This window comes from Myzus persicae, unplaced genomic scaffold, assembly GCF_001856785.1.
Source record: "Myzus persicae strain clone G006 unplaced genomic scaffold, MPER_G0061.0, whole genome shotgun sequence".
NCBI classification, from domain to species: domain Eukaryota; kingdom Metazoa; phylum Arthropoda; class Insecta; order Hemiptera; family Aphididae; genus Myzus; species Myzus persicae.
The window spans coordinates 188,098-215,559 of record NW_019100581.1 but is presented as its reverse complement, the minus strand read 5'-3'; the positions used below and the strand labels follow the sequence as shown (position 1 = coordinate 215,559).

The 27,462-nt window shown below is 25.7% G+C and overlaps 1 protein-coding gene across 2 annotated transcripts in view; it reads left to right on the top strand.

The window, feature by feature from the left end:
* Window positions 1–27,462, top strand: part of LOC111034788 (adenylate cyclase type 2) — a 73,879-nt gene that overhangs the window by 41,885 nt on the left and 4,532 nt on the right. For both annotated transcript variants that reach the window (XM_022316164.1, XM_022316155.1), the window contains 8 exons: window positions 9,449–9,555; window positions 10,820–10,931; window positions 19,179–19,306; window positions 20,208–20,366; window positions 24,816–24,957; window positions 26,672–26,857; window positions 26,936–26,994; window positions 27,086–27,253. In XM_022316164.1, the coding sequence (XP_022171856.1) occupies window positions 9,449–9,555; window positions 10,820–10,931; window positions 19,179–19,306; window positions 20,208–20,366; window positions 24,816–24,957; window positions 26,672–26,857; window positions 26,936–26,994; window positions 27,086–27,253 (1,061 nt within the window). The remainder of the gene's footprint in view (window positions 1–9,448; window positions 9,556–10,819; window positions 10,932–19,178; window positions 19,307–20,207; window positions 20,367–24,815; window positions 24,958–26,671; window positions 26,858–26,935; window positions 26,995–27,085; window positions 27,254–27,462) is intronic.

Genomic DNA, 27,462 nt, shown 5'->3' with positions numbered 1-27,462 from the left:
AAATATCCACTGCCCAAGCATGAGACAACTGAGAAAATATGTATAAAATGTATTAAGGTACGTAATTTGTCACTGGCAACGCAGTGCAGGATCAGTATCAGTTAGTATGAAATAATATTATTACTAAAATAGAAAAATAAATTACATTATACCAATATAAATATATGATAAAATACCCTTTGAAATAGAGGCTTGACAAACAGTCTTCGCTCAGGATATTTTTTCATTTACAATGATTTATTATTACATTCAAATTTAAAACGTCCATTATGGTGACATTTTCAATGGCGAGGTACACTTGATGCCTTCTGAACAGCAAAGAAAAACTTCCCTTGTTTTTATATATTATTATGTTTACAGAAGTGTGACAAAAAATAAATGCATAATATTTGAATGCATAAAATAAAAATACATTATAAAACGTATGTATAGAAGGTTATATAATATTAGTAAATAGTTTAAAAATAATTTTAAGATGTAGAAAAACCTGTTCTTTGTAAAAGCTATTACAATAATTATTATATAGATCAAACTATAGTGTAAGAAAATCAAATTAGCTCATTATTTTTAATTCCAAAGGATGATATAATGTAATTTAAACTTCAAACTAATATTATAGAATTCATTCGAAAACTTTAGAACAGTGTGTTTGAACCATAAATACATCATGATTAGATGAAACTTTAGACATTCTATTGCATTCTACGTAGTACCTATGGGTTATACCTTTATGGGCTTTATATAAATAATTTAGTTCTATTTAAAAAGAAAAACTTAACATTATAAACTAGTTTTAATATTTTTTGATATTACAATCTAGTCGTTTTTCCAATAACAGTTATTTTTTGATTTAAAAACAATAATAACAAACTAATTAAAAAAGCTGAACGTTGAATATTGAAACAATACATTGAAAATCTCATTATATTTTAAACATTAAATAAAGTTTTAAAAAAGTCTGTTACATATATGCTATTTGACTAAAGTGAATTTCCAAAATGTTCATAAATATTAAGCAATATTTCAACTGTATACTTAAACAATATAAACTCAAAAATATATCTATGACTTATAAATATAGGTATAATTGTTTTGTTTAAGTTACTTAAAAAAATACAATTATCCTAATCATTTATTGATGCCACAAAATTGTATCATTATAAATATTAAATATTTTATATGCGTTGTAGGAAAAATCATCTAAATAATACCTAAACCATATGTGGCGTGTAGTTCTAGTATGGAACACGTGTTTAGTGTATTACTATTTACTGTATGTCTGACTGAGTACTTCGAAATCAACTGAGCTTTTTGTTAAAAATATTGAGCGTTTTTCAATAGTCTGGGTTCAACCGTATTCTATTGTATTTTGAGCTAACAACAGTGTTCGAGTATAATTTAATCTAGTCTAGAAATAGGTACCTAACAAATAACAATACTATCCTCTCTATTATAATGAGTAGGTTTAACACTGATTGTTGTTAACAAAGACGTGTTTGAAACTGTTTCAGTTGACTATTGTCCAACGTTGTGAAAAAACCATTTTTTTTCTTGCTTTTGCTTTTTAATATATATTATATTATACTTTTCATAGGTATACCGATACAGCTATACTAAAGCGAATAAAACTAATTTATTTGTACTTTGTTAAATTTTTTTTTTTATTATTAATAAAAGCCTCGGCATCTAGGGCCGTTGGCTTTGTTAAAATTGATAGTATTATATTGCATAAAAATGTACCTCAATTAGAATATAAGAATATAAAATATGCTCATTTCAATTTTTTATTCTAAAATAATATTTTATGATCAATTAAGTAAATGTGTTATTGATTTATTGTTAGGTAATATAGTCATATTATACGACTAACAATTAGTAATTATTTACATTTGTAGTATAAATACTACATTGTTATATTTATATATCATAACATAATTTATAATTGTTCCATAATTTTAATGATCAAACATAAAATAACTAACAACAATACTCGTTACATAAGTGTTACCAATGTTCATAACTAATATATTATATATGTTACTAAATGTTTGTATTCCAAGTAAATTAATTTTATTGTTGGTTTCACAAAATCAGGCAGCTGTGTTCATAATGTATCTAACCACTTTAGGGGTCTTACAATAATAATTAATAGCGATACATACTGCAAATGCTTTTAGAAACATCGAAAATAACTGAACCTATTCCTAAGGGCTGAGAGAATAGGAATTATTAATTTCTGTTGAAATAATGAAATAATTGAAATCACATAATACCATGTATCCAATTAAGTTATAAAATATTAAATTAAATACTATATATTGTTCTTTATACATTTCATTCTAGGTTTAGAAAGTTATGCAATTACATAGACAAAGTTATAGTAATATAATATGTTAAAGTTCAGGTTAATATTTTAATAGTGTATTTGTTGAGGTAGATAAAACAATTTTTTTGTAATCGTGATAGATATTTCTTTAAAATATTTTAATTTTACGTTACAGTTCCTAAATTTCTCCAAACAACCAATACAAAATACTAAATAGTATAATATTACGTTACCATAGTTGTAGAGAAAATATCAAGCAGCATACCACTTTTATTTTAATTTAATTTATTGTTAGGTATCAATTATTAATTCTTACATTCACCAAGCCCGCACTTGGGATTTTTGTTTGGAGGAAGGTGCTTATAAATTGTCCTACTTTCCTTCTATGCATACAAACATGAAACAATTATCACTTATTTTTAAGAATAATTTTTTTAAATTTAGTTTTGCAAAATAACAGATAATATATTGTATGTATTTCTAATAATATATTCATAATATTTATAACTAAACATGGCGTATCAATTATAAATGTAATCAGTTTTTGACTAATTTGAGAGCTTTTTCGGAATAAATACAAAACAAATTTAATTTAGATTTTAATTTAAATTCAAACATGCTTACATAATAAACACAATGGCAAAATCAAATAAAGTACTGAACTGTCCAAACAACTTAATGCCATAGACAGCTTCGAAAGTCATAATTATTATTATTAGGTTTAGTAGTTATCGACCAGAGTTATCGAAAATCTAACTACTAATAATAATCAACAGATACTTTTTAAACATGAGTCTTTGAGTAAACCTATATGCCTACATAATAATAGTAACTTCGTGTTATACTTGATCGCTTGATTAGACATGATTAGATTAAAAACTGAGCTTTTTTTTGGAAAATAATTATATGATTATTTTTCAATATTCTATATACTATAATTTGAATATTTGATGTATATACCTACTCATAAGTTAGCTTATAATGAGTGTTATTTTCAAATATTCTTAAATTGTATCTGTAGTTTATACTATGTTTAACAAATATTGAAACTTGAGAGGTCCATTAAAACTTAAAGAAGCAATCATTATTTTATACTTTGGAGAAATGTTTGAAAAATTATTTAAGTGTTAACGTTAAAGTCTAATACCTATGTAATATGTATATAATCCACTGGCATTGAAGTGGGTACTTATTAGGAATATAGTAAAGTTGTAACTTGATAGCAAAAAGATTGTAGGAATTTTAAAGGTCTTGTGAAATTTGAAAAGCAATTGTTAAAGATCAGGAAGAATAGCAATAAGGTCAAGATTTTGGCACATTTTGTATAGCACTTCAAATGTACAAAGTATACAAACTACAAAGAAGTTATATGACAATTTTCAAGTGTATTCTATTATCTGCAGGTAGGTCTTTTCTAAAATATACTTTTTTGTTGACACTAAGCTCTTTGTGAACACATGCACAGCTGATTAGCTGCACCATCGATATTTGAATTAATCAAAAAGATTTCTTCTCCAAAAGCTTTATGTCGCAATTAAAGAAACATTTGCTCAAAAAACCCAAAACATATAAAATAGCGTATACTTTATAATTTAAAAAATGCTGAAATTTCTCAGCTTCATTTTTTTCAATAAAAATAAATACTAATGTATTATGTATCCGTATTAAGTTTGCCTTTATTTGTCATAGGTATTATTTTTGACACTATTCAACTAGTGTTTTCTTTGTTATAACAATTCCTGCAAACGTCCTACCCCCCCCCCCCCGGGTCTGTTTTATTTAAGCATGTATAACCTTTTCAAATTACCGTATAGTTATCATATATCTATACCACTAACTCAAAAAATTCTTTAAGATATTAAGTAGCACACAGCTTGCTAAACATAAAAAATAAATAATGATTTTAACTGATCTACCAAGTGCTCTAAGAATATATACGTACGTTAATCATAAAGATGTCGCATATTATTTCGTAGATGAAAAAAGTTATTTAGGTCTTAGGTCTTTTAATTCAAAATATACTAATTATAAATGCATAAAATATAAATTATTCGTTTGAATACTATACATATAGGCCCTATACTCGTGCACATTATGATTAATTTAATTGTACTTTTTGCTTTATAATGTTTTGGTTAACGATATATTTTTAAACTTCTCAATTGTTTATCCCATCATTTATTTAATTTGTATGTATCTATTACATTTATTTATTTATTTAAAGTCATCAATTTGAACAACCCTGGGATAATTAATACGTTTGTATAAAAATAAAAATGATTAATTGAGTGCTATTAAATATCTAAATGCATACATTTTATTCAAAAATGGAATACATTAATTTATTTATAATTTAACGAAGCTTTCACAATATTTACCTGATTTCCATGTATAACTATATCAAGTATAACTTTTTTGAACTCATTATGATATTCCGGTTATTCTGAAAAATACAAGTAAAAAATTATTAAAACAATTCAGTTTTTAACAAACTTTGCTTAAAACCGTTTTGTTTAGTGATTTATTGCTTTCAAATTAAAATATTTCAAATATGAAATGTAACAAACCTAAACTCAGTAGCCCATTCAATTCTTATTTAAACACTTATTTAATTTTTATTTTACCAACCTAGAATTTTAAGATATAATATCAGATTAAAGAAGTTAGAAAGTATTGAATACATGTTTTAATAAAAAAATAATATATCAGCCAGTCTTGTTTACATTGACCCTTGAAAAAAATATTATTGCTTTGTTGAAAAATCTATATAAGCTCTCAATTTTATAATGGGTGAACATAAATTATTTTAATACATGTATAATTTAATAATGTAACAGACATTTTTTTTCAAAAAATATAGTTAAGATATAATTATGTGTCGTCTCAAAAAATTAATTATTTTATTTGCTTTTTTTAAATTGCATATGCAGATCATTTAGTTAACTGAATATTTTTTATATTTAGGTATTAAATATTGCATATTATATATAGAATAAATTCCACTAGATTTTAGCTAATACGTCTTACTTAGTATATCTATAGGTGTGTATGGAAATTGATAAATTACAAAACTTTGGAAATATCAAATTGAAATTGTATTAAGCTCATATGTCAAATTTTCGTGGTACTGAATGTAAATTAGTCTTTCAAAAATATATAATATTATCACTTGGAAAACGATACGGTATTCAATATTTATAATGAATATATATATATAATTTTCCACATAATTTAAAATGTTTTTATGCATGAAAAAAATCATGAAGTTATATGTAGTATTTTAGTATGTATGTTAAATTATTATTTAATTGTCTTGAATAATCATTTAAGATAGTAGTTGAACAATTGTAGATTTTATGGTATTTGATTTTATAAAAACACCTTGTAAGTATTTTATAAATAACACCAATTTATATAACAATGCTAACATTTAATAATGTAATATAAACTGCAAGTAAAAAATGTAGAAAATCTTCTTTTAACATTTTAAAAGACTTGCAGCTCATTTTATAAAATAAATGCGATATAATGATATATAATACCTAGTACCTACATTAATATCATAATATAATCGCCAAACAATTAAATAAGTACTATTTAAAAAAAAAAAACCATTTATAAATTAAAGAAAACAGCTTCTCTACAAATAATTCATTATAACATAGTATTATATTTTATAAAAACTTTCTATTATTATTAAAATATCCATATCTTATCTCACGGCGTTTTAGATAGGCAGTTTAGGCACATCACTGTCCGAAATCCATTTTACAGGTATCTCAAAGGTGTGATGTGCTTTTAATAATAATTTGTACAATATGTTCGGGAAACATAACTATTCATCATCAATACTAATACTAATCAGTATAAGGTTAGATGGTCAAAAAAAAAAAATTAGTAAAACGGTGCTTGTTGTATCCAAAACTAAATCAAAAATAGTGCAAGGTACATTAAATAAATAAATAAATACAAAAAATGTTTTTGAAAAACTAGTAGTTTCAAAGTTTGACTCAGGGCCTTGGGCCTAAAATATCTGAATAATAATTGTCTAGATTAACAATTGTTGTAGCTGACTTTAAACCTTCAAATTCGTTTTGATGTAAGAACTAAAAAAACTTAATTAAATGCTAGCACGAGATGTTTTAAAAAATATTTTTTTTTTCCATTATATAAATATTAATACTTACTTAAACATCATTTAAATTAAAAACAAAATATGAAACATAATTTATCATCGAAAATTGTATTATTTTCATTTTTCATGAACATCTATGAATGTTATCCTTGTTATTCATTAATAAATAATATGTATTCTTTATGAAAATATAAAGTGCAATTTTATTTATCTCACACCAAAGTTTTAAATGACGAAGCCAAAACATTAAATAGTTTTAAATTTCAAATATTATTTATCGATAAAATTTATTTATAAATATTAAAATTGTTAAATACATGTTTAATGATTTTCATTTTAAATTATTTAGTTTACATCACATTAGGCAAGTATAATAATTACTAATTGATAGTATACAGTCGATATAAATAAATTTCTATGTATTACAATATTCATATTTCATACATTTTTCCAATCTATTTTACTATCAACAACAAATGAATTAGAACTTACAGATTACCGTAACTAACATAATATGTATACTTAGTGTTATCATACTTGTAAAATCTATATGATATTACAAGATGGTGATAGATCATACGACTAGCATACATTGAATCCGCTTATATACTTAGTGGTGTCGATAAATGGTTATTTATGTTCAACTAAATGAAAACTAACGTGTCATTATACTTTCTATACTATTACCTTTTTATAAGACGCAATATCCAAAATATTAAATGTTCTAGACACAGTAACCATTATTAACTTACCTAACTAGTAGGACTTTCAAAGGAATGGTTTTATAAATACTTCTAAATAACTCTAATAATAATTAATAATTAATTTTTATCTTACCAAGGTTTTATTATTTTGTAAATAATTCATTAAAGTCAACAATAATACAAAAAGTAAAATACACCATGTCCATTGTCAAAAGAAAAAAATCATAAAATCGATATTACGTCAGTTATTTATTGATAATTATTAGTCGTCTCTTAATCAATAAAAACCTGAAGTTTACAAACCGCAGTGCATGTAGCTTCAAAACGTAGCTACGTCCAACACCATTTTATTTTCAGTTCAGATATAATTTATAAAAGCCTAAATTTGTTTCAAAAATATTATATATATGTTTTTAAAATACTGTTTTTTTTTAAAAAAAATCATAACAGTTACCGAGTGCCAAGATGAACTGGACTGTTTATATTAATTTTATTAATTACATTTTTACAAAAAAAAAATATTATCTATTTTTGTTAGTTAGTTTGATGTTTGTTTTACCTACTATATTATCCAACTGATAGATATAATTAAATTGTGCCATGCCATTGGTATATTATCCTATCACTGTAATTTTTATTTAAGATATTATTGTTTGATTATTGGAATTATGCATAATATATTATATTTGAGTATTAAAAAAACCACGTTGCCATGTTTTTTATGATGGAATCTTTAATTTTTTTGCCTTTGTGCTATTATACTTTAATATTTTTTTTAAATTAGGTACGTTCGATAATAAGCAAATTGGACTATTGTAACACGCATTACTCGACACTCCCAATAATAGAGTTCCAATCGGTTGTCGTCAATCACACATATTTAATAGATTATTGGTAATAATTAATAAACATACATCACGCAATTTCAAAACATTTTTGAAAATTACATTATTGATTTAATAATTAAAATGCATCCGTGTTTGAATTAATTGTGAAAATAAATTGTTTTTTTTTAGTAGGTACTTCTTAAAATGTTTTCAATTTTAAAGTTAAGATATTTAGACAACTGTAACAAATACAAAACGTCAAAAGTAACTCGCAACTTTATTTTTACATGATCATCAATTTTAATTAAACTTTATTTCTAACTTTTTAAATATTGGGTTTCATTTATTTTAAATTTTATTGAAAACAAACAGATGTACACAACTATTATTTAAAACTAAAATGTATCATACCTACTCATTCTATCAACATTTTAATCCGTGAAAAAATTATGTTATTTTTCTGAAGGTTTACCGAGTGTTCGTGGTTGACAATAAAAATATAAAAAAATAATATATCTAGGTATGGTGTTTTTTTTTTTAACGCTTTTATTTATGACGAAAATGTAAACATATATATACTTATATAATACATTTTTTATTCTAATTAAAAAAATATATTAGTATATTGATATAACGTCACATTATTTTTAATATTTTGTTTCTCTACATTTTCAATTGAATTGGTTCATTTTTCATGATTTGTTTATTCAATTGTAATCAGTTTTTAACTATTTGAGCAAACTTTTTGTTATCTATTAATTCGCATACTGTAAATCTGCCATCAAATAATATGGTGAAAATTTAAATTATAAAAGCAAACCACAAAAAAAAAATGTTTCTACGTTTTTCTTAGTTTTTACCTACCTACCTACCTACCTACCTACCTACCTACCAATTTTTATTAAATGCGAACTAAAATAATGTAACACATTTAATTACTTATTATAAAATTTTAAAAAGAAAATTTTAAATATTTTAATTTTACACATTATAGAATTTATATACTTCATCGTTGTTTCATTTAAGTACTATAACAAAGTTTCACATACTTTTTTGACATTTTAAGAGTTTAAAATATAAAACTTTACAAATGGTATACTAATTGTTTCTTGTTTCTATAAAAATGCGCATTATTTCTTTTAAATTAATTCAACAAAACTAAAAAAAGTTGAAAATGTATTCTAAATTATTATGTTGAGTGTTAAAACCGTTGCCGTTATGATTCTTAAAATTGATAAATGAATTAGTAACAATAAACAAAAACATATCAAAATTGTATTACTTTATAGAGGTTAAGATTAAAGTAATTACATTCGAAAATTTCGCTAATCGTTCATTGACAAATATGATGAAACCCATTAAGTTATATACTTATATACAATGTATAAATTTGTTGATACTGAATATAATAACCTTACAGATAACTTTTAGTTCACATTTTAATTTTTGGTTTTAGGTAAAGAGAAGTATAATGCTTAAAATGGCTGATGCATGTCAAGACGATGTAGCAAATAAACAAACAAGATTTCACGAGATGTATGTACAGCGCCATAATAACGTTAGGTAAGATCCACATTTGTATTATAATATTTTTGTGTGTAGGCAACTTCAAAAAATATAGTTTTTTTTTTAATCACGTGTTATATGTTTTTGCAATTTGTTGCAAACATATAGATCAATATGTAAATATGATAATAATATACTCAACTCAAAAACTAGAATTCAAAAGCTCTCTTAGTAGAAAAATGTCAACTTATGAATAAATTATAAATATTAATAATAATATATTCATTTTAAACAAATGTAAATATACTTTATAAATTATAATATTATGAAGGTGTACATAAAAATATGCATTACGAGTGAATAATGATAGGTCTAACTTGCTAAGAAAATTAAGTTTTTAATTTCTCGTTTTCAAATCCAGTTTCTAAAATTATTTAAAAGTCTTTTTTCATAATTAATTGTATAGTTACAACAAGTAGTCTATTATACGTTTTAGCTATAGCTAGGGCACTATAGATTATAGAATACTATAGACATATAATTAATGATAAATTTAAATTTATCTTTAATGTATACATTTAAATAATCTTGTATCTCAACATAATTATAAACTCTGCTCATTAATTTCATTAGCAACTCATTGTTAAAATTAACACTTTTTATGATAATTAAATTGAATATTATCACCGATTTTTTTTAATTACAATGGTGGTTTTTATATTTGTGTAATTAAATATTTTATAATTAATCTATTTTAAGATATTAAGTTAATTTATGTGTTGATAAAATAATATTTAAATTTAAAATAATTAGGTTTTTTGGGATTTAATGATTTTTTTTTTGAAAAAGTAAAACTCAATATTTTATACACTTTCATATAATATATTAAATTGTTATGCTTAGATGAATATAATGTGATTGAAAATTTTTAATTTTTAACTTTCACATATATTTTATTATTATTTTAAAATATCAGCACCATAACAGTTCGTTATTACCAAAAGAGCGTAATATAATTTTTAACGGTTTTTTTACTAGCTTTAATGTATAGTTAGTCTAGTACAGCATAAATACTTGGGTAATTACATAACATTGTTCTGTGTTATTACCAATTAGTTTTTTGTGCTTATATCCAGAATAAAAAAAATATTTCATATAACACCTACGTCACATAATATCCCTTAAATATTTTGAAATCGCATTCATATTATTTATAATAATATGTAAGTAACTTAACACAGCTTAAACCTCTCTAAACTAGTATACTATTTATATTGTATCGTATATATTTGAATTAATTTAACCGTTTTTATGTTTAAAGCATTTTGTATGCTGATATAGTAAATTTCACTCCATTATCTGAACAATTATCGGCGTCTGATCTTGTGAAAACTTTAAACGAACTATTTGGACGCTTTGATCAAATTGCTCAAGTAAGTAAATTTTTGTGAAAAACTTTAGTGCTTTTTCTGTTTATTGCTGAAATTAAAGACTAAAGAACTGTTCAAAAAGAGTGTAAGATTTACTTTTTTATTCTAATTATACTTATAATTTGATTAAAACAATTGTTTGCGTAATAATAGAAAATGAAACGTTTTATATTTAAAATATCGTCTTAAAACGTAATATATAAGACAATTTAAATTATGCATAGAAATTTTAATTATTGAGCCCAATGTGTATCGTTTATTAATATGAATTTAAAATCCTCAATACATCAATGGAGTATGAGAGGATTTAGCCATTTAGGAGTAAATTGTAAGTAATTGGTTAACAAATTAGATTGAGCGTTTTTCTAATTATTAAGTAATAGATTGACGATCTTCTTTATATTGGTACTTATTTAAATAAATATGAATTCGAATAGGTTCTCACTACTTTATATTTCACTGCCCGTCTGCCACTTGAAAGATGATGGCTGTATTCAGTAATTTGTTTATTTTCAATTTACATCTTCAAGATGTAATTTACCTACTTAGATGTGATTCAAACTTTTGAATTTCACTAAACCTTCAACTCATGATTTTAAATTATATCACCTGACTTATTGTTATGCGTTTCGTGGTTATTGACGGTTTTATTACAAAATTATAATTCCGCTAGTTAAATATTAAAATTAAAAGATATATGATATGAGAAAATGTCATAATAAATTAATATTACGAAAAATCATGTTTAATTACTACTATACGGGTATCTAGGTCTTAATTATTTAACATAAACATAAAGCAAAAATCTTATTTGCATGTAAGCATGTTCATTTGTAGAAATTTAGTAGACATTTTAAAAGAAATTTAATTGTTTAAGATGCATAATAAAGTTAGGTATTTGATGTTTTGAAATCAAATCGTATCCTGCTGATATTCACTTTTTTTATTTCAATACATAATTTGTCAAATTTTTATAACTAAGTTTAGTATTTGTTTTTAAGTTTGGTTACACAGGTTTGACAGAGTTAGCGCACCCTTCTTTACATTATAACAGATATTTTTTTTTCCCAAGTTAGTCAATTGTCGGGGGCTGATCAATTTTTTACACAGCGGTGGTTTAGTTTTTGATCGAATACCATAGACCAGAGGTTCCCAAACTGTGGGTCGCGACCCAAAAGTGGGTCGCGATTATACTTTTGGTGGGTCGCACTATTTTTTTAAATAATACAAAAATATAATCATCTATTACTTTTCGTTGATGTTCAAAGTTCAAATTCAGTTTTATCGTCAATCCTTACCTGTGAGTATGACAATTACGAGTTTACCAGCGGCCGTGTCAAATACTATATATTATACTTATTATACATTTTTTTCGTAATTACATAAAATGTAATAAAATAGTTTAATTTTCTGTTGTATGGTAAAAAAAAAAAAGGTCATTCATTGGTGGGTATGGCACACAGTCTATGGCATAGACCATTAAAATAATTTTTAAATTTTATTAACATTTCGGGGGGGCTGCAGCCCCCTCAGCCTCCCCCTGGCTACGGCACTGAATGATTATACTAATTTTTTTTACTCATTAAGTACTTATAACTAGATTGGATTTTTATACTTGCTGTTTAGAGTTATAATATGTATTTTTATTTGATTTTTCTGCAGGTTGTGTTTGATCAAATACACAGGGTATTAGAAATAACTCAAATAACTGTGCATATTTAGCTATTTATCTTTAGAAATTATTTAGACACTTCAATATCATTATTTCTATTTTATTTCTTGGTTAGCTGTAAAAACAGTATTTTCATTTCCGATTAATCCGACATGACCATGAAATTTTGTTTTTATGCTGTCGTGTAGATAAGTAATTTATTATATTAATGAAGCAATTATATTGCAAAACAAATTATTCATCATGATTTTATTTAATATTTGTAAAAATTCAGTTTTTCTCACAATTTGAAATTTCTACGAAGACCAAATCTTAGGATTTGATTCCATTCGTTGTATCATTTATCACAAATGTATATTTTGTATGATTCGTTATCGCAATTTGCAGCTATTTTGACGACATATTTTATTTCGAATATTTTGCAACGTTTCGAGTTATTCTCACATTCTTATCGTTTGATATGCATACCTAGTGTATATTTTTAATTGCACATCTTTTGAATGTCTGTGTTACGGATTTGAGGTTAGTAATCAAGATTGGTCCTAGTAAGTCTATATTTTAATTTTTCTGATAGCTTTTTACTGGTGATTAATCCCATAATCTAATAGTTTTGACACGAAGAAGTTTCTTATAATATGCATTATTTAATATAATGTTATCTACTCTTACTTTAACTTTAATAACTGATGTTGTTTTATAAAAATTGGTTATTAGTGTAAAAATGTGAGGTTTGATCGTATTTAATTGGTTAATGAATAATTGGGTACCAGACAATTTAAATCCCTCTCACCGCCAGTCGCTATACTTTAGAACTAAGCAATAATTCAGTCTCGTAAAAGTCAGCTCATGACTCACCGGATGATATCAAAAGCAGAACTACTCTTAAGATGACAAACATAGAAACAAAAATAATATAATTAATATTTCTGGAACATTTATATTATGATAAAAGATCTAAGAAAACTTCAACAACTGTTAAGTTTGGTTTCAGTTGATTTTAACTGTTGTTTTTTTTTTTGCATATGGCATCATGTCGGTTGACAGATTTGGGGTTAAGCAAAATATAAATAATATATAAGATATAATAACAATTATGCTATAGAATACATGTATTATTATGTTTGCATTATTTTAGAACAATAATAAACATGTGTAATAGTAATCATTCACCTGAGCACCAATAAGGCAATAACCAATACTATTATCGGATATTTAAATTTCATAGCCAATCCAGAGCTTTGTGATCCTCCTTAGTCCTTATACATTTGCCTGATGATTACTATAGCAACTGTATGAAGATTAAATATAATTGATGAACGTACAAAGCCCTGTATAATACCATTCTCAAAATATTTGTATTAACTTTCTATTCCGTTTAGTTTTACTTAAAATTCACAGTCCAATAACACGGAATCAATAAGTCCATGAGTCGTTTTGTATTTCTGAATGGTAGATAGATTAGGAGTAATCCACATTTTCAAACAGTGACATATGTGCAAGTAAATCTAGTAACACAGCTCCTGGTTTCGTTCTTTTCGGAAAACCTTTTTCAACATTTGATACAAATGGCAATACCTGCTAACAACAGATTTTACCTTGTCTAATGCCTGCTTCTTAGGTAAACCATTCTCGATTTACAACTGTATCTTTGCCAATATAACCCTTTCCAATAATTTATAAACATATAAATAGCAAAGATATTGGTCAGTAGTTTTTTATTATTACCTAATTTACCGGATTTCGATAAGTTATACTTATCATTAGACTACTTGTTACATGCTGTACTTTAGGTACAACATCTGTGCTCTTTGTAAATAAAAAGATATTGGCGAGCTAGAGTTACCCCTCGGCCGCATAGGTGTTTAACAAACATTCTTTAAAAGACTCAAAACTACTTCGATGTCTTCAACGTTGAAATCCTGCATATTACCATTAACTTTTGTAATTATTACCATGTCATTGTGTATCATACTCTTTATACCAGACTTTAATGTTTAGATCAAAGCTACAAGCAAAGATTAAGGATTTTATGTCCTCCAATTATGAACTTTTTGAGGAGTTTTCTCAAATAAAATTCTGTGGGTTTAATTCAGAAACTGGATTAATCTAAGACATATACACCCGTCTGTCAAAAAAAATTATTTGATAAATAAAAAGAACAATTTTGCAATTAAAACTTTTGAAATTAATCGGGGGTGATCTCAATATTGAATATCCTATTTTCGACACTTGTTGCTACTTACACGTTACATTTATTAATGTACGCTTAAAATTTGAATGGAAACAGTAAACAATAAACTTTACTGAGAATTATAACATGGTCTAGTATCATCGCCTTTAAAATCATACGCTTATATGATAATATTATATCTTATTGTAAAAAACGTTGTGATTATTTATTTTTTTTTTCGGTTATTAGCTTAGAACAATTTTTTTTTAAATATTTTATTATCAGAGGTTTTACTAATGACCAATGGTAGCCTATAAGCATGGTTTAAGCTTTATTATTCTTTTAAATTATATTCTATTTTTTTAATGGCTAAATAATTGTACAAATCGATTTGTACTTTAAGAAAATATACATAAATATATAATATATCATAAAACTTATCGTGATTATCGCCGGAGGAGTTTATATGCTAACTTATTGTTTATTATTATTACTTTTAGTAATTATAAATTATAATAATATTATGTTGCGTTGCTCTGAAAGATTTAAAAGCGTGTCTATTGCATGTGCATGAAATATATTCCATATTATTATATTATTAATTTAGTCAAACAGTAATAATTTCCGAGAAGCATTTGTGATTACCAATTAGGTTCCTAGTGGCTATGTGGAAGGGGAGGGGCACAATCGTTATGGTTATGAAAAATGGATATCACATAACATCAAGCTTGACAACCGGTGATGAGTAAATGACCGCAATAACGCAATGATTCAAATAATGTTTAGTCTACTAATCATGCAGGATCGGCAGTGTAACTCGACGTTTTAGATGTGTTTAAAACCCACTAAATTTTTTTTAAACCAATAAATCCTTTGCCAAATCACTTTTTATATTATATTATATTTATTATTGCATTATCAACAACAATAACGAACAATCGATTGATCAAGTCGTTTGTAAGTGTCATCGGAAATTTTGAGTAAAATATATTATGTCACTATATCATCAAGCTTAGTGGTGAACCTGGAATGAGGAAGACAACCATTTCATCATTAACTACCGCACTCTCAATATTTTAACTATAATAATGGTTATTTATAAACTATTGACAGTAGCTACAAAACAAAACCAAAAGCCTCATAAAATTGTCGTTACTGCCGATTAATAAAGAACTTAGGAACTATAGCCACATTCTAGCCTGAAAACTGGTCACGCCTGTGTACCATATCTGTCTTCAACTATATCCTCTGTATAACCGTATGTATACAATATACATAACTAATATGTATAATGATATGGTGAATAATTAATACATTACGTGTATACATATGCCTCGATTTTGTATATTATACAAACCTGCAACTGTTTGCACAGCTTGAAGACTCACAAAACTATATTCAAATTTGAAACGTTCAATGGAAACAAGTACTTAGATAATATGACTTACAAAATATTTACATGGGTGGGTACCTAAATTAGAGCTCTACAAAAATCAATCATCTCGGTAAACCAAAAATACGTTTTGAATTATGTATGGCCCAACATTGCGCGTTGTTATTTTCGGATATTATTATGATACAAAAATTTAAATTATAAAAATATCGTTATCTAAAAATAATTATCGAAAATATCGCGATATCGGCTCGAAACAAAAAAGTTGATGGATATTCACTTTTATTACTTTTATCCATAATAAATTATAGCATATTGCGATATATTTCAAAGAAATAGTTCAACACACTAAACAATTACATCTAAACTCAGTGAGATATTTAATTTGATTAATTTTTTTATTATAATTTTATATATAAGTGTGGAATATATTTGTTTCGTTAAGATGTGTGATTTTTATTTTTTTGTCAAGTATATAAATTTGTCTTAAGCATTAATTATTTCTGGATACACCACTTTAAGTGTCTCGCTTCTAGGGCCAGCACAAATAGATTTTGTTTGCATGTGACACGTGACGGAGCTAAGTTCAATAAACTAAATTATATAAAATATAACTTGTTGTAATTATGTAAAAATTTAAATCGATATTGGTATTTTTCCGATATAGCGATACGATATCAGAAAAATAAATACGGTATTGATTATTAAAAATATATACAAGACTAGATTAATTTGACATTTTTACAAAAAATGTATATTTTAATATCATTTAGACTTGATTTAACTTTGAAACCAATTTTGGGCTAGGTATTAAATGCACAAAGTACTCTTTAACTATAATTAGAATTCTAAAAAATGAACCGGTAGGTATGTCATTTCTTTCGGTATTCCAAAATGTTCGACATAATTTTCTTTTTTGCAAACTTTACAATTTTTAATAGAAAGCTAGTTAGGTGTATATATGATATCTAGAATATATTCTGTGTGAAACGTTTTGAGATTTAAATAATTAATCTCAAATTAAAAAAATCGATGTATAAGAATAATTACTATCTACTTCGATTTAACTTTACTCGATTTACTTTTAAGTTAATTTAAATTAAACTTTTTTTTATACTTAGAATTTTAAATATTTTCCTCTGAATGCAGTACCTACCTATATAAGTTCACTGATAATTGATTTTCTAATGCGTGATTATCAACGTTTATTGTTGTTTTTAAATTTGAAAGAACTAACTCAGATATATACCTAATTTCTATACCTCATCAAACCTCATATTTTGATCAATAGTTAAAATTGGTTTTGTTTTAAAGTTTTAAAAATCATAAAAAATTTTAATTTTATTATAATTTTTCATTTAAAATTCATTTATTTATACATATAATTTACATGTGAGTTATATAAGCTGCTAAAATCAGCTTATTAAGCTTACAATATTAGCTTACAATATTAGCTTACAATTTAGTACTTACAAATTGCTAATTTATATAGAAATAACAAGAAATATGAGTAGAAAAAGCTGACCATCATCATCATCATTTCTCAAATTTATATTGATTCATTTTTTTGGTATTAAGATCTTTTCATGGTCAATTGATTCATTTAATAACCATTGCCAATAATCAGGGCTGACTGGCCCAGGGTGTTATAAACCAAGTAGCACCTCGGGCCCCCGTACGTATTTATGATCCGAGCCCTAATTATCACTGCCAAGCCTTTTCTTAAATTTAACTCTTATTGTAATGTTGAACTCTTTCTTAATTTTAGTAAGCCTAAAAAATGTACGGGCCCGCAGTTCATTTTTGGCCCTAGACAAAAATAGCCAGTTCACCCCTGCCTAATATATTTATATTATTTTGTATATTTTACTTAGAAACTTGTATTTATAATTTTTAAGTTATCATGTTATTGCTCAAAAATCAATAGTAATAAAACACAAGTATTTTTCAAATTATGTGAAAAAATAATCAACATGTGAAATTAAGTTATATTATTCTTATTTTAAAGTTTAAACATATTTCTCGAATTATAAATCTTTTTAGTTGTTTGTGTTATTTACATAATTCAGTTATTTAACGTTTAATCCAACTAAACGCATTAGTTAGTAAGTGCTTATTACAAAAAACCAAAAAAAAAATTTAAAAACTATAATTTGGGTCACATATTTGGTTTTATGTACATTTTATTTTCTTAGAATACATTTCAAATTATACAGTTATCTAATTATTCCATATACATCCAATATGATATAAATTATGTACACATTATTGATTTATATGGTAGAATCTATTATAAAGTCAAAATAATTTATGTATTAATTAATTTTGTTATTATATACTTGGAAGTTGGAATATGATGAGATGTAAATATTACACAATGCAGATGTTATGTGAAAATTAATTATTGCTCATTTAACCAAGAATCATAAGTTCTATAAACTTACCCATTGTCTGTAGTCTTTTTAAATTTTAATCTAAACACAATTAATTATATTACATATGTATATTAGAAATGTTCAAGGTAGTTAGTAAAATAGATAATGACCGTAATGAGAATATGTATATCAATCAAATTATAAAAAGTCAATATGTGTAAATATAAATAATTAAAGAAACTTTGGTGTTAAATATTGGTAATACCAACTAATCAATATTATTGTATATCTAAAAAATGAAGTGAACATTTCAACTGTATGATTATTTTTATATAATATTATTACTACATATTATTTTTGTATTTATCTATAGGAACTCCGTACACCAGATACGAGCTTAGCTCAGTTGGTATACTACTCAGCTCTTAGTATTATTATTATTATTATTATTATTATTATTTTATCATATGCCAAAATAAATAAATAATATTAAATTGATTTTCCTGACTCAAGTACGCCAAACGCCAATGAACACGATAAACAGAATATTCCAAAACTATTTTCTTAATCAATGAAGAGTGTTTAACATTTAAGACTTAAATATTGTCCACTAAAATATGATATACCATTGTGTTACCAGGATAATCAGTGCATGCGGATAAAAATCTTAGGTGACTGTTACTACTGTGTTTCTGGACTTCCCGTATCCAGACCAAATCACGCCTACAACTGTGTCAACATGGGGCTGCAAATGATAGAAGCGATAAGGTGAGGAAAATGGATTGAGCTGTTATATCGCCATTCATTATGACAGTAATATTTGATAATTATTATTTTATCGATGTAAAACGTTATGCTTTAAGTGACATACTATAAATAGTATATGCTGTTATACTTAACTCGAAGTCATATCGAGTCAGTCAGTCAGACAACTTAATATCATCTCAAAACCTTTTGATAATATTGTTGAAATTAAACAATGCTAGGTACCTTATAAATAATAAATATGCGAATAATTAGTTTAGTGGGATTAACACACTGCCGTTTCCTAATAAACGTTGTCTCTTTCCGACAAATTAATTTAACTTACCATTTTATGTTAAGACATTTAATATATTATACTAAATAATGCTGTATAAAAAGTGAAATTGTGGATACAGTTTTCAGTTGATTATATTGTTGCGGAATTAAGCGGCTACGGAGAAAAACAACTTCCTGATTTCATTTAAATCTTTAGTTAAATTAATTTTTTACAAATTGTTAAGTAAGCAAATAGCCATTCGTCTGTGCAATCTAATTAATCGCAGACATACATATTGTTGTAAACTTAGTTTGCTTTTAATTTCCCAATAATAATTTTTTTTTATAAATCAATTAAATCTAAATTGATTAATCTGGTAATTAAATATTATGTTTGATGCAATTACGAACAACATATTTTATGGTATCTGTGATGATGAATAATATAATATCCATACATGGTAAAGAACTTTTGAACTTATATTTAGATTAATTTTCAGTAGTAAGTACGTCGTATATGTTATACTATGAGTATTATGCTCAGGTATTTATCATGTATTTTATATATATTATATGTTATGTTTAGAATTTTTAAATTCAATTTTGATATTCTTGAATCTGTGATGTTGTAACGATTATGTTCCAAAAGATTTGTCAGAGAAGCTGCTGGATTCAACGTAGACATGCGTATCGGTATCCACACCGGAAATGTGTTATGTGGTGTGCTGGGTTTGAGGAAATGGCAATTCGATGTGTGGAGCGACGACGTGACATTAGCCAACCACATGGAGTCAGGCGGCGTACCCGGGTAATATTATGAGACCTTTTTTTATTAACAACACATTGAGTATATTATTTTCTACATAGAGTAAATATTTATCCTAATTCTTATTAGATAGGATTTCCTTTGATGGAAATTTTCATCTGTTTACTGTCGAGTGTGCATGAAAAGGGAATCATCACAATTTACCAACTTTCGGGTTATGCTTTTAGAGTCTCAAATAAACATTGCGTGTAAATTGTTTCTTTTTGTCCAATATTATTTTTAATCCATGACTTTTATAAACAGATATTTGTTAGAAGTGGGGATAAGGATACACAGGTTTTTAATTAAAAAAGAATAACATACACTAAAAAATGTTGTCAATATTACACATTCGTTTATTTGTACACATGGCAATATTATAAAATATAAGTGGTTTATTTTCTCGAATAAGGTGAATTAAACCGTATGTATATAAGACCGACCATGTTACAAAATAGATTTAGTGATCTAGTTATACCATAGATATACCTTTAGATCAATGGTTATTGTACCTACTAAACATAGAATAAAATAATGCCAACTATGATATTTCAAAATCATGGGCTTTTAAATACTGGTATAGTGGTATATACAATTATAAAATATTTTATGTCCTGCAGAATCAAAAGGATGTACTTATTAGTTATTTTATTGTTTACATTTAATACTCAATAACTGCGTATCTTGGGAACAGGATTCTGTCATAAAGTTATCTTAATTATTTTGAAAATGTCATTTTCTATATAAAATATTAATATACGCAACGACATTGTTTCAAATACAACAAAATAACTAAAATCGTTAGAAAATAAATCGATATAATACTTTGAATATCAAATATTATGAACTTCAAAACCTTATACAAATATATTTTGACTAGGTATACATTTTCGATACTTTTTAATTAGTGAACAACTTATATGAAGGTATACTCGTACTTATGCATACCTTGTGTTTCAATCATTTTTACTTAGAAAAAATCACATGAAATCTGCAGGTGATGAATAAAATAATACTGTTTTTTTGTAATATTTGAATTAATTAGTTTTTCTCAATTATTTTAAAAATTACTGATAATTTTCTACTTTTGGCCCCCCCTCCCCCTCACTTCAGGGTACTAATTTGATCTAATCCTAAAAAAACCATACGCATGCCTTATTCAAAATATAGACTTTATTAAGAAACTAGTAGACAGCATCAAAAAAGTAAAATTAAAACTTATCCAGTTGCATCGTAAGGAAAAAAGATATTGAATGTAAGTGCATTTAATCATACGTATACTCGCCTGCATTATAATATACTAATTATTAAAACTTTAGTATCGTAATTAAAAAGATATGTAGGTAGGTAATTAAAATTAAACCATTTGATTCCTTACTTAGTTACTTAACATAATATTGAATATGACATTTGAAGTGATATAAAATCTTGGATAGATTTTTCGAGTTTTTATGAATGTTATACATACTTAATTGCGTCTTACTTCTTTTACGAAAAACAAAATGTGACCCTTTACTAAAAATAAAGATGGCAAATGTGAAAATAGATGCTCATACAAAAATGTATATCCCAAATACCCATTTTACTCAATATTAAATAATTGTGTATTATGATAATACATAAATACTATTTATTAAATAGCCATATAGGCATATCGTCAATGCTAATTAATATTTTTTTTTATAAACAGCAAAATATGATGACTAATATCAAATTCGACACTAGTACCTAAATAAGTAATAATATTGACATGGACTCTGTCAAATCGTTACAAATTGGTTTACTGTAATATTTCATTCTCGTCATAATTTGTTATGTTATACTGTACGTTGTTTTTTTTTTTTTTAGTCTATACTCTACAGTAAAACATTGGAGTATCCAATGTTATTTTAGAGAACATTTTAATATGGGTACATACATTTGATTAAAAAAGAGTTTTGTATGCGCATAATAGTTGCTTTCCACCAACATTTTATTGACTTTTCTTCAATCATTTAAACATAATATCCATAATTCATTTTAGTCTTATACGTCGCTGTCACAGGCTGCATTTTTATTTATAATACAATATCAACATAAATGATAAACATTCCGCATTTCAAACAAATTGTTTAGACAGTGTATTGCGTGAATCGAGAAATTTGATAGTTGTACTTTCATAAACATTTTTTTTTTTTAATCTTTTCTGTTAACTGATTTTTGAATCGAAATATGGCTCAAAAATGTTTAAACTTTGGAAACACTCTAAGTTTAGATAGTAATTTTATAAGTTGATTTCCATCAGACATAAATATGACATTCATTTCTTTAGATTTTTCACCATCTACTCTTTCAACTACATATTTTATACTACGTATTTTTACAGCACAAAACTGACAAAACTTAGTGCCTAATTACTTTTCAAATGAAAGTAATGGGAAAATATTTTAAACTAAAGTAACCCTTATATCCACATATCATGTATTCGTGTTTTATAAACGCTTTTTGTCAATAAAAGTACCCTTGATTATGCGTATCATCAAATACGACAGCTTTGAATTATAAATATGATTGGAGGATCAGCAAGGGTGCATTTGACATTTTAATCAGATTATCAAATTTTACCTATTCTGAAATAAGCGTTTAATTTTTTGACAATCAAATTACAGATGTTTGTTCATATCCTTAAAATACTTGATTTTAATAATTTTAATAATTTGTTTAAAAATGAGTATTAATACTTCGTAAGAATAGTGTGATATATGAACAATACAAATTAACATAAATACACTCGTATTCAAACTATCAATTGTTTCACAATACTTGACAGCATAAACAATATAAATACATAATATATCAATAGTAAGGATTAAATAATTGACAGTTTCATACAATTTTCATTATCGTCAACATGTCATTTTCATGCATTTCATTAAAACAAAAACTATATTATACTTCAACAAAATTTATATCATTTTTTAATTCACTTAATATGAAATCAATATTATTATAATCTAACCTTATAGTTCATAATATATACCTATATTATAGAATGAACTATTAAGTAGATAACTAAACAATTTATCAAGTTCCAATTTTATCATGTCAAATTATTATACAATTTCTAATTCTAACATTATACACAATACATATGTTCAATGTAAGTGTCCAAAACATTAAACAAATGCCTATATTTTAATATTAAAAAAGTGACATGATAATAAAACTAATAATGATATAGTATAACAAAAAGACTATGCCGGGTGATTATTTTATCAAAAAACACTCATTTTTGTGTTACGCTCTGCGAAGGTTCCAGATGGTGTTTTTTTAATAACTAGTTAACGACAATTTCAATTACTATTGAAATTGATGTCTGTTAATATAGCACAAGTTCAAAAATAATGTATTGTACAAGTCGTGGGTATCACTGGTGGAGGTGTTCAGGGCTATGATAAATCTGAAATTTCTGTTTTGCTGGCTTCCTTATAAAGTTATAAGTGGTGTTTTTTTTTCATTGTCTTAGACCGGAGTTCACAGAATTTTGCCAACGACCCTTGTTGTTTTCGTATTTGTAAAATAGATTCTGTCAAATGTATCGCTAATGCAGTCGCTTTTTCGGTATGGTTCTAGGAATTGTAAAAGTAATATTCTATTTCAAATTACTTTAAATAATTAACATAATCGATGAACATGTTTTCGTGTTTAGCCATAACCCTGGGCTGCTAATCGATATAATAGTATAGTTTCTAGGCCGTAAAATTTTCAAAAACTATTTTTTAAATAATTTTTAAGTCGTTACAAAACAATATTTGTTTATTTTAAACTATCATTAATTTAACTATATTTGAAAATTATAATTTTTTAACTTTACTTGTTTTAATGACAGGGTCTATTTTTAATTCATTATTAAAAATCAGAATAATATCGATGAACAAATATTAAATTTTAGACAAGTAATTTATGAGTTATAAGTAATTAAAAATTTGATGACCCAGGTGGAGTGGCGACACTAAGTTTTTTTCTACTACTCCACTCATCTAAATTTTAAAATGTAAATACTTATTACTATTTTATTTACTGTCTGAAATCGTGTACGTAAAATATGTAGGAAAACTCCAAATACTATTCTGCTCGGGACATGAAATTAAAATTTTTTGTTGTCTTGTGAAAAGTATAAAACGTAAATTATATGAATAAAAAATATTTTTTTTTTCAAAAATGTTATTTTAGTATTTTAAAAAAATTAAAAATTATTTAAAAAATGTTATTACCTATAGTTCATAGTTATTTTTAAATAATGATTGAACATTCATTTTTACGTTGAATGAGGGTATATGATTTAAATATTTCACACAATATATTACACAATAATATATTAACTAGAAAATAAATAGGTAAATAAGTAATTTAACATAATATTGAATCTTTATAAATTGTAATCTATGTATAAGTTGTTACATTATGTTTTAGCCGTGTCCATGTCACTAGAGCTACTATGGAACAATTGAATGGTAGATTTTCAGTTGAGCCAGGCAATGGTGGCACCAGAGAAGGTTACTTGGCAGATCACAAAGTAGAAACATTCCTTATTGTACACCCGTCAGAAAAAAACGTAAGTGGTTATTCAGCTCACGATTAATATGAATTATATTAAAATCCCCGTTTGATTATTACGTATAAATAAATCAGATCTATAATATAAAAAATATAAGAAATCGGCAGTATGTACATCGAATTATTCGTAAGACGGATAACTTGCAGTCTCCGTCACCATAATATGTTGAGTAATGACTATCACAATGAACAGCCATTAGTGTTTACAAATTAATCAAACGAACAGTTCTGATAGTGTCTTGTTCACAATCATATAAATCTTTGGTCATGTCAAGTGAATAATAAAATCATCGATCGAACTGTTGGTGAATGCCAACGTGGTGGAAACTGATGATATCGTATTCAGAGAAAAATATACAAGTCCCCGATGGGAAATATAACCAAAAAGGATTTCATTGATTTTTACTATGAGCCGAAAGAAAAATTATCATAAATAAAAGGTCAGTCTGTACCTGATCACACAATGTGAGACTTTTTGATCGACGTCTATTTTCCATTAAACCAAATACTGCTACCGCCGGATGTTTTTTCATACGAACCTTCTACAAAGGCGAAAAACCGGGTTCTTTCTTTCTCTGGCTATTTGTCTTTTCGCCAATATTTTGAGGTTTAAAGCCAACATAAATAATCTTCCTTCAATTTTTGTGAAGAATAATTCGAATCTAATAATAATAAATATTAATAGCATTTGCTGTAAAGCCTGCAGAGGTTGCCAAAATTCAGAAATATATTTACAATATTTATACATTATAAATAATATATTTCTTAAGAAAGTAATTTTAAAATACAAGAATCATCGTGGTTTATTTAAAAAAATCAACTACATTATACTCATTGTTGATTTAATCAGAGTTTCCTCGCATTATTCTATCTTCAATCATCACTGACTGTCTTCATTTAAACGTAACGCTTTTGGTTTATACGGAATCTTATTATTGAATATTTATGTTGGTTATGGAAATTGTTTTACCTATAAATGAAACATAAAGAGACACCTTTACAATATTAACAATTTTTTAATTAACTTTTCTATTATTCTTCCTGCAGTTTTCCAGGTTTTTTTTTAAATGAATCATATTTATTTTAGTAATTTATATAACATTTTATATATTTTTTCGAGTTTGAGTCATAACTCATATGAGACGTATATAAATAATGTTTTAGTTTTTTGACAAAGAAATTCATTTTTCACACAATGTCGCTTTATTTATTTCTACTTGATTGTATATTATATCTTAAATTTAAATTTGTTTTACTATTCATTTTTCAATTTTCTCTGATTTAACATTCAGTCTACAATTGCAAGTTCTATTCATTTGTTTTAATATGAAATTTCAATAAAATAAAATTACTAAAATGTAGGTTTGTATTAATGATATACCAAAGTTCTTTAACTTAACTTATAATTAATATTAACCAAAACAATCAATAGTTAATAGCAATACTATTATATCAATCGTAATCAATAAAACTCCAAAACTCGGTAATAGTGAGGCTAGTTAGAATAGTTTGAAGTTAAGTTACGTTTAAAATATTATTGCTTAATGTTGTCGGGTTAGCTGAAAAACTATATAAAATATAGATACCTACACATTTTAGATTAGTCACCCATATCGGATAAAAACATTAAATTAAATATATTTTTTTTTATCAAACACAGTATATGGACATGAATTAATCTAATTAGTTATTTTATACTATTGTTGGAATAGCAATCAGAGAACGGTTTAAAAAATAATGGAAATAAGCTGTCTGAAAACGGTGGATTTCGCTATGAAGAAGGCATTAGCAGAAATAGATCGCCCAGTAAAATGACTAAATACATTGAATGTTGGGGCGCAGACAAACCCTTCGCAAACATAACTGAAAGCACTATGGCGAAAAATATTGGTCTAGCAGTAAGTGTAGACTCTCATTATATTGATGAACATTTCCCTAGCGATGTAAATTATACCTTACTTATACTATTTTTTTAGAGTCTTGCAATGATTGAGTCAAACTTACTTCCATCGAAAAACACTTGTTTAGATTGCAAGTAAGTGTTTATATTGTTCAACACGAACGGTACCAAAACATCTTTTAATATTATTGAAACTATATTAATTAATCGACAAATTATTGTTTAGAAAATGGTATAGCTCGGAAGATTTTAATCCGGTGTGCTTATGGTTCAAGAACAGCGTACAGGAATCACAATACAGAAACCAAATGGACCCTTTTTACAAGTACTACAGTGTCACAGCTTTGTTATTATTCGTGTGCATGGTCGCTATACAATTGCTGTTGATTCCTAAGTGAGTTTGAAATAAAAAATGATATTTCTTATGCATACCAAACTTACATAGAAGTAGTAAAAAAAATTGATTTATTTTTATTAATACATTTTTCGTATACACACGTAAGTCAAGTTATGCTATGACATGCAACACAAACTATGTGGCCTAGAGTGGCGCGGTGTTGGGCCTCAGTGAAAAGCGTGTACTGAGGTCAAGCATTGGTTGCC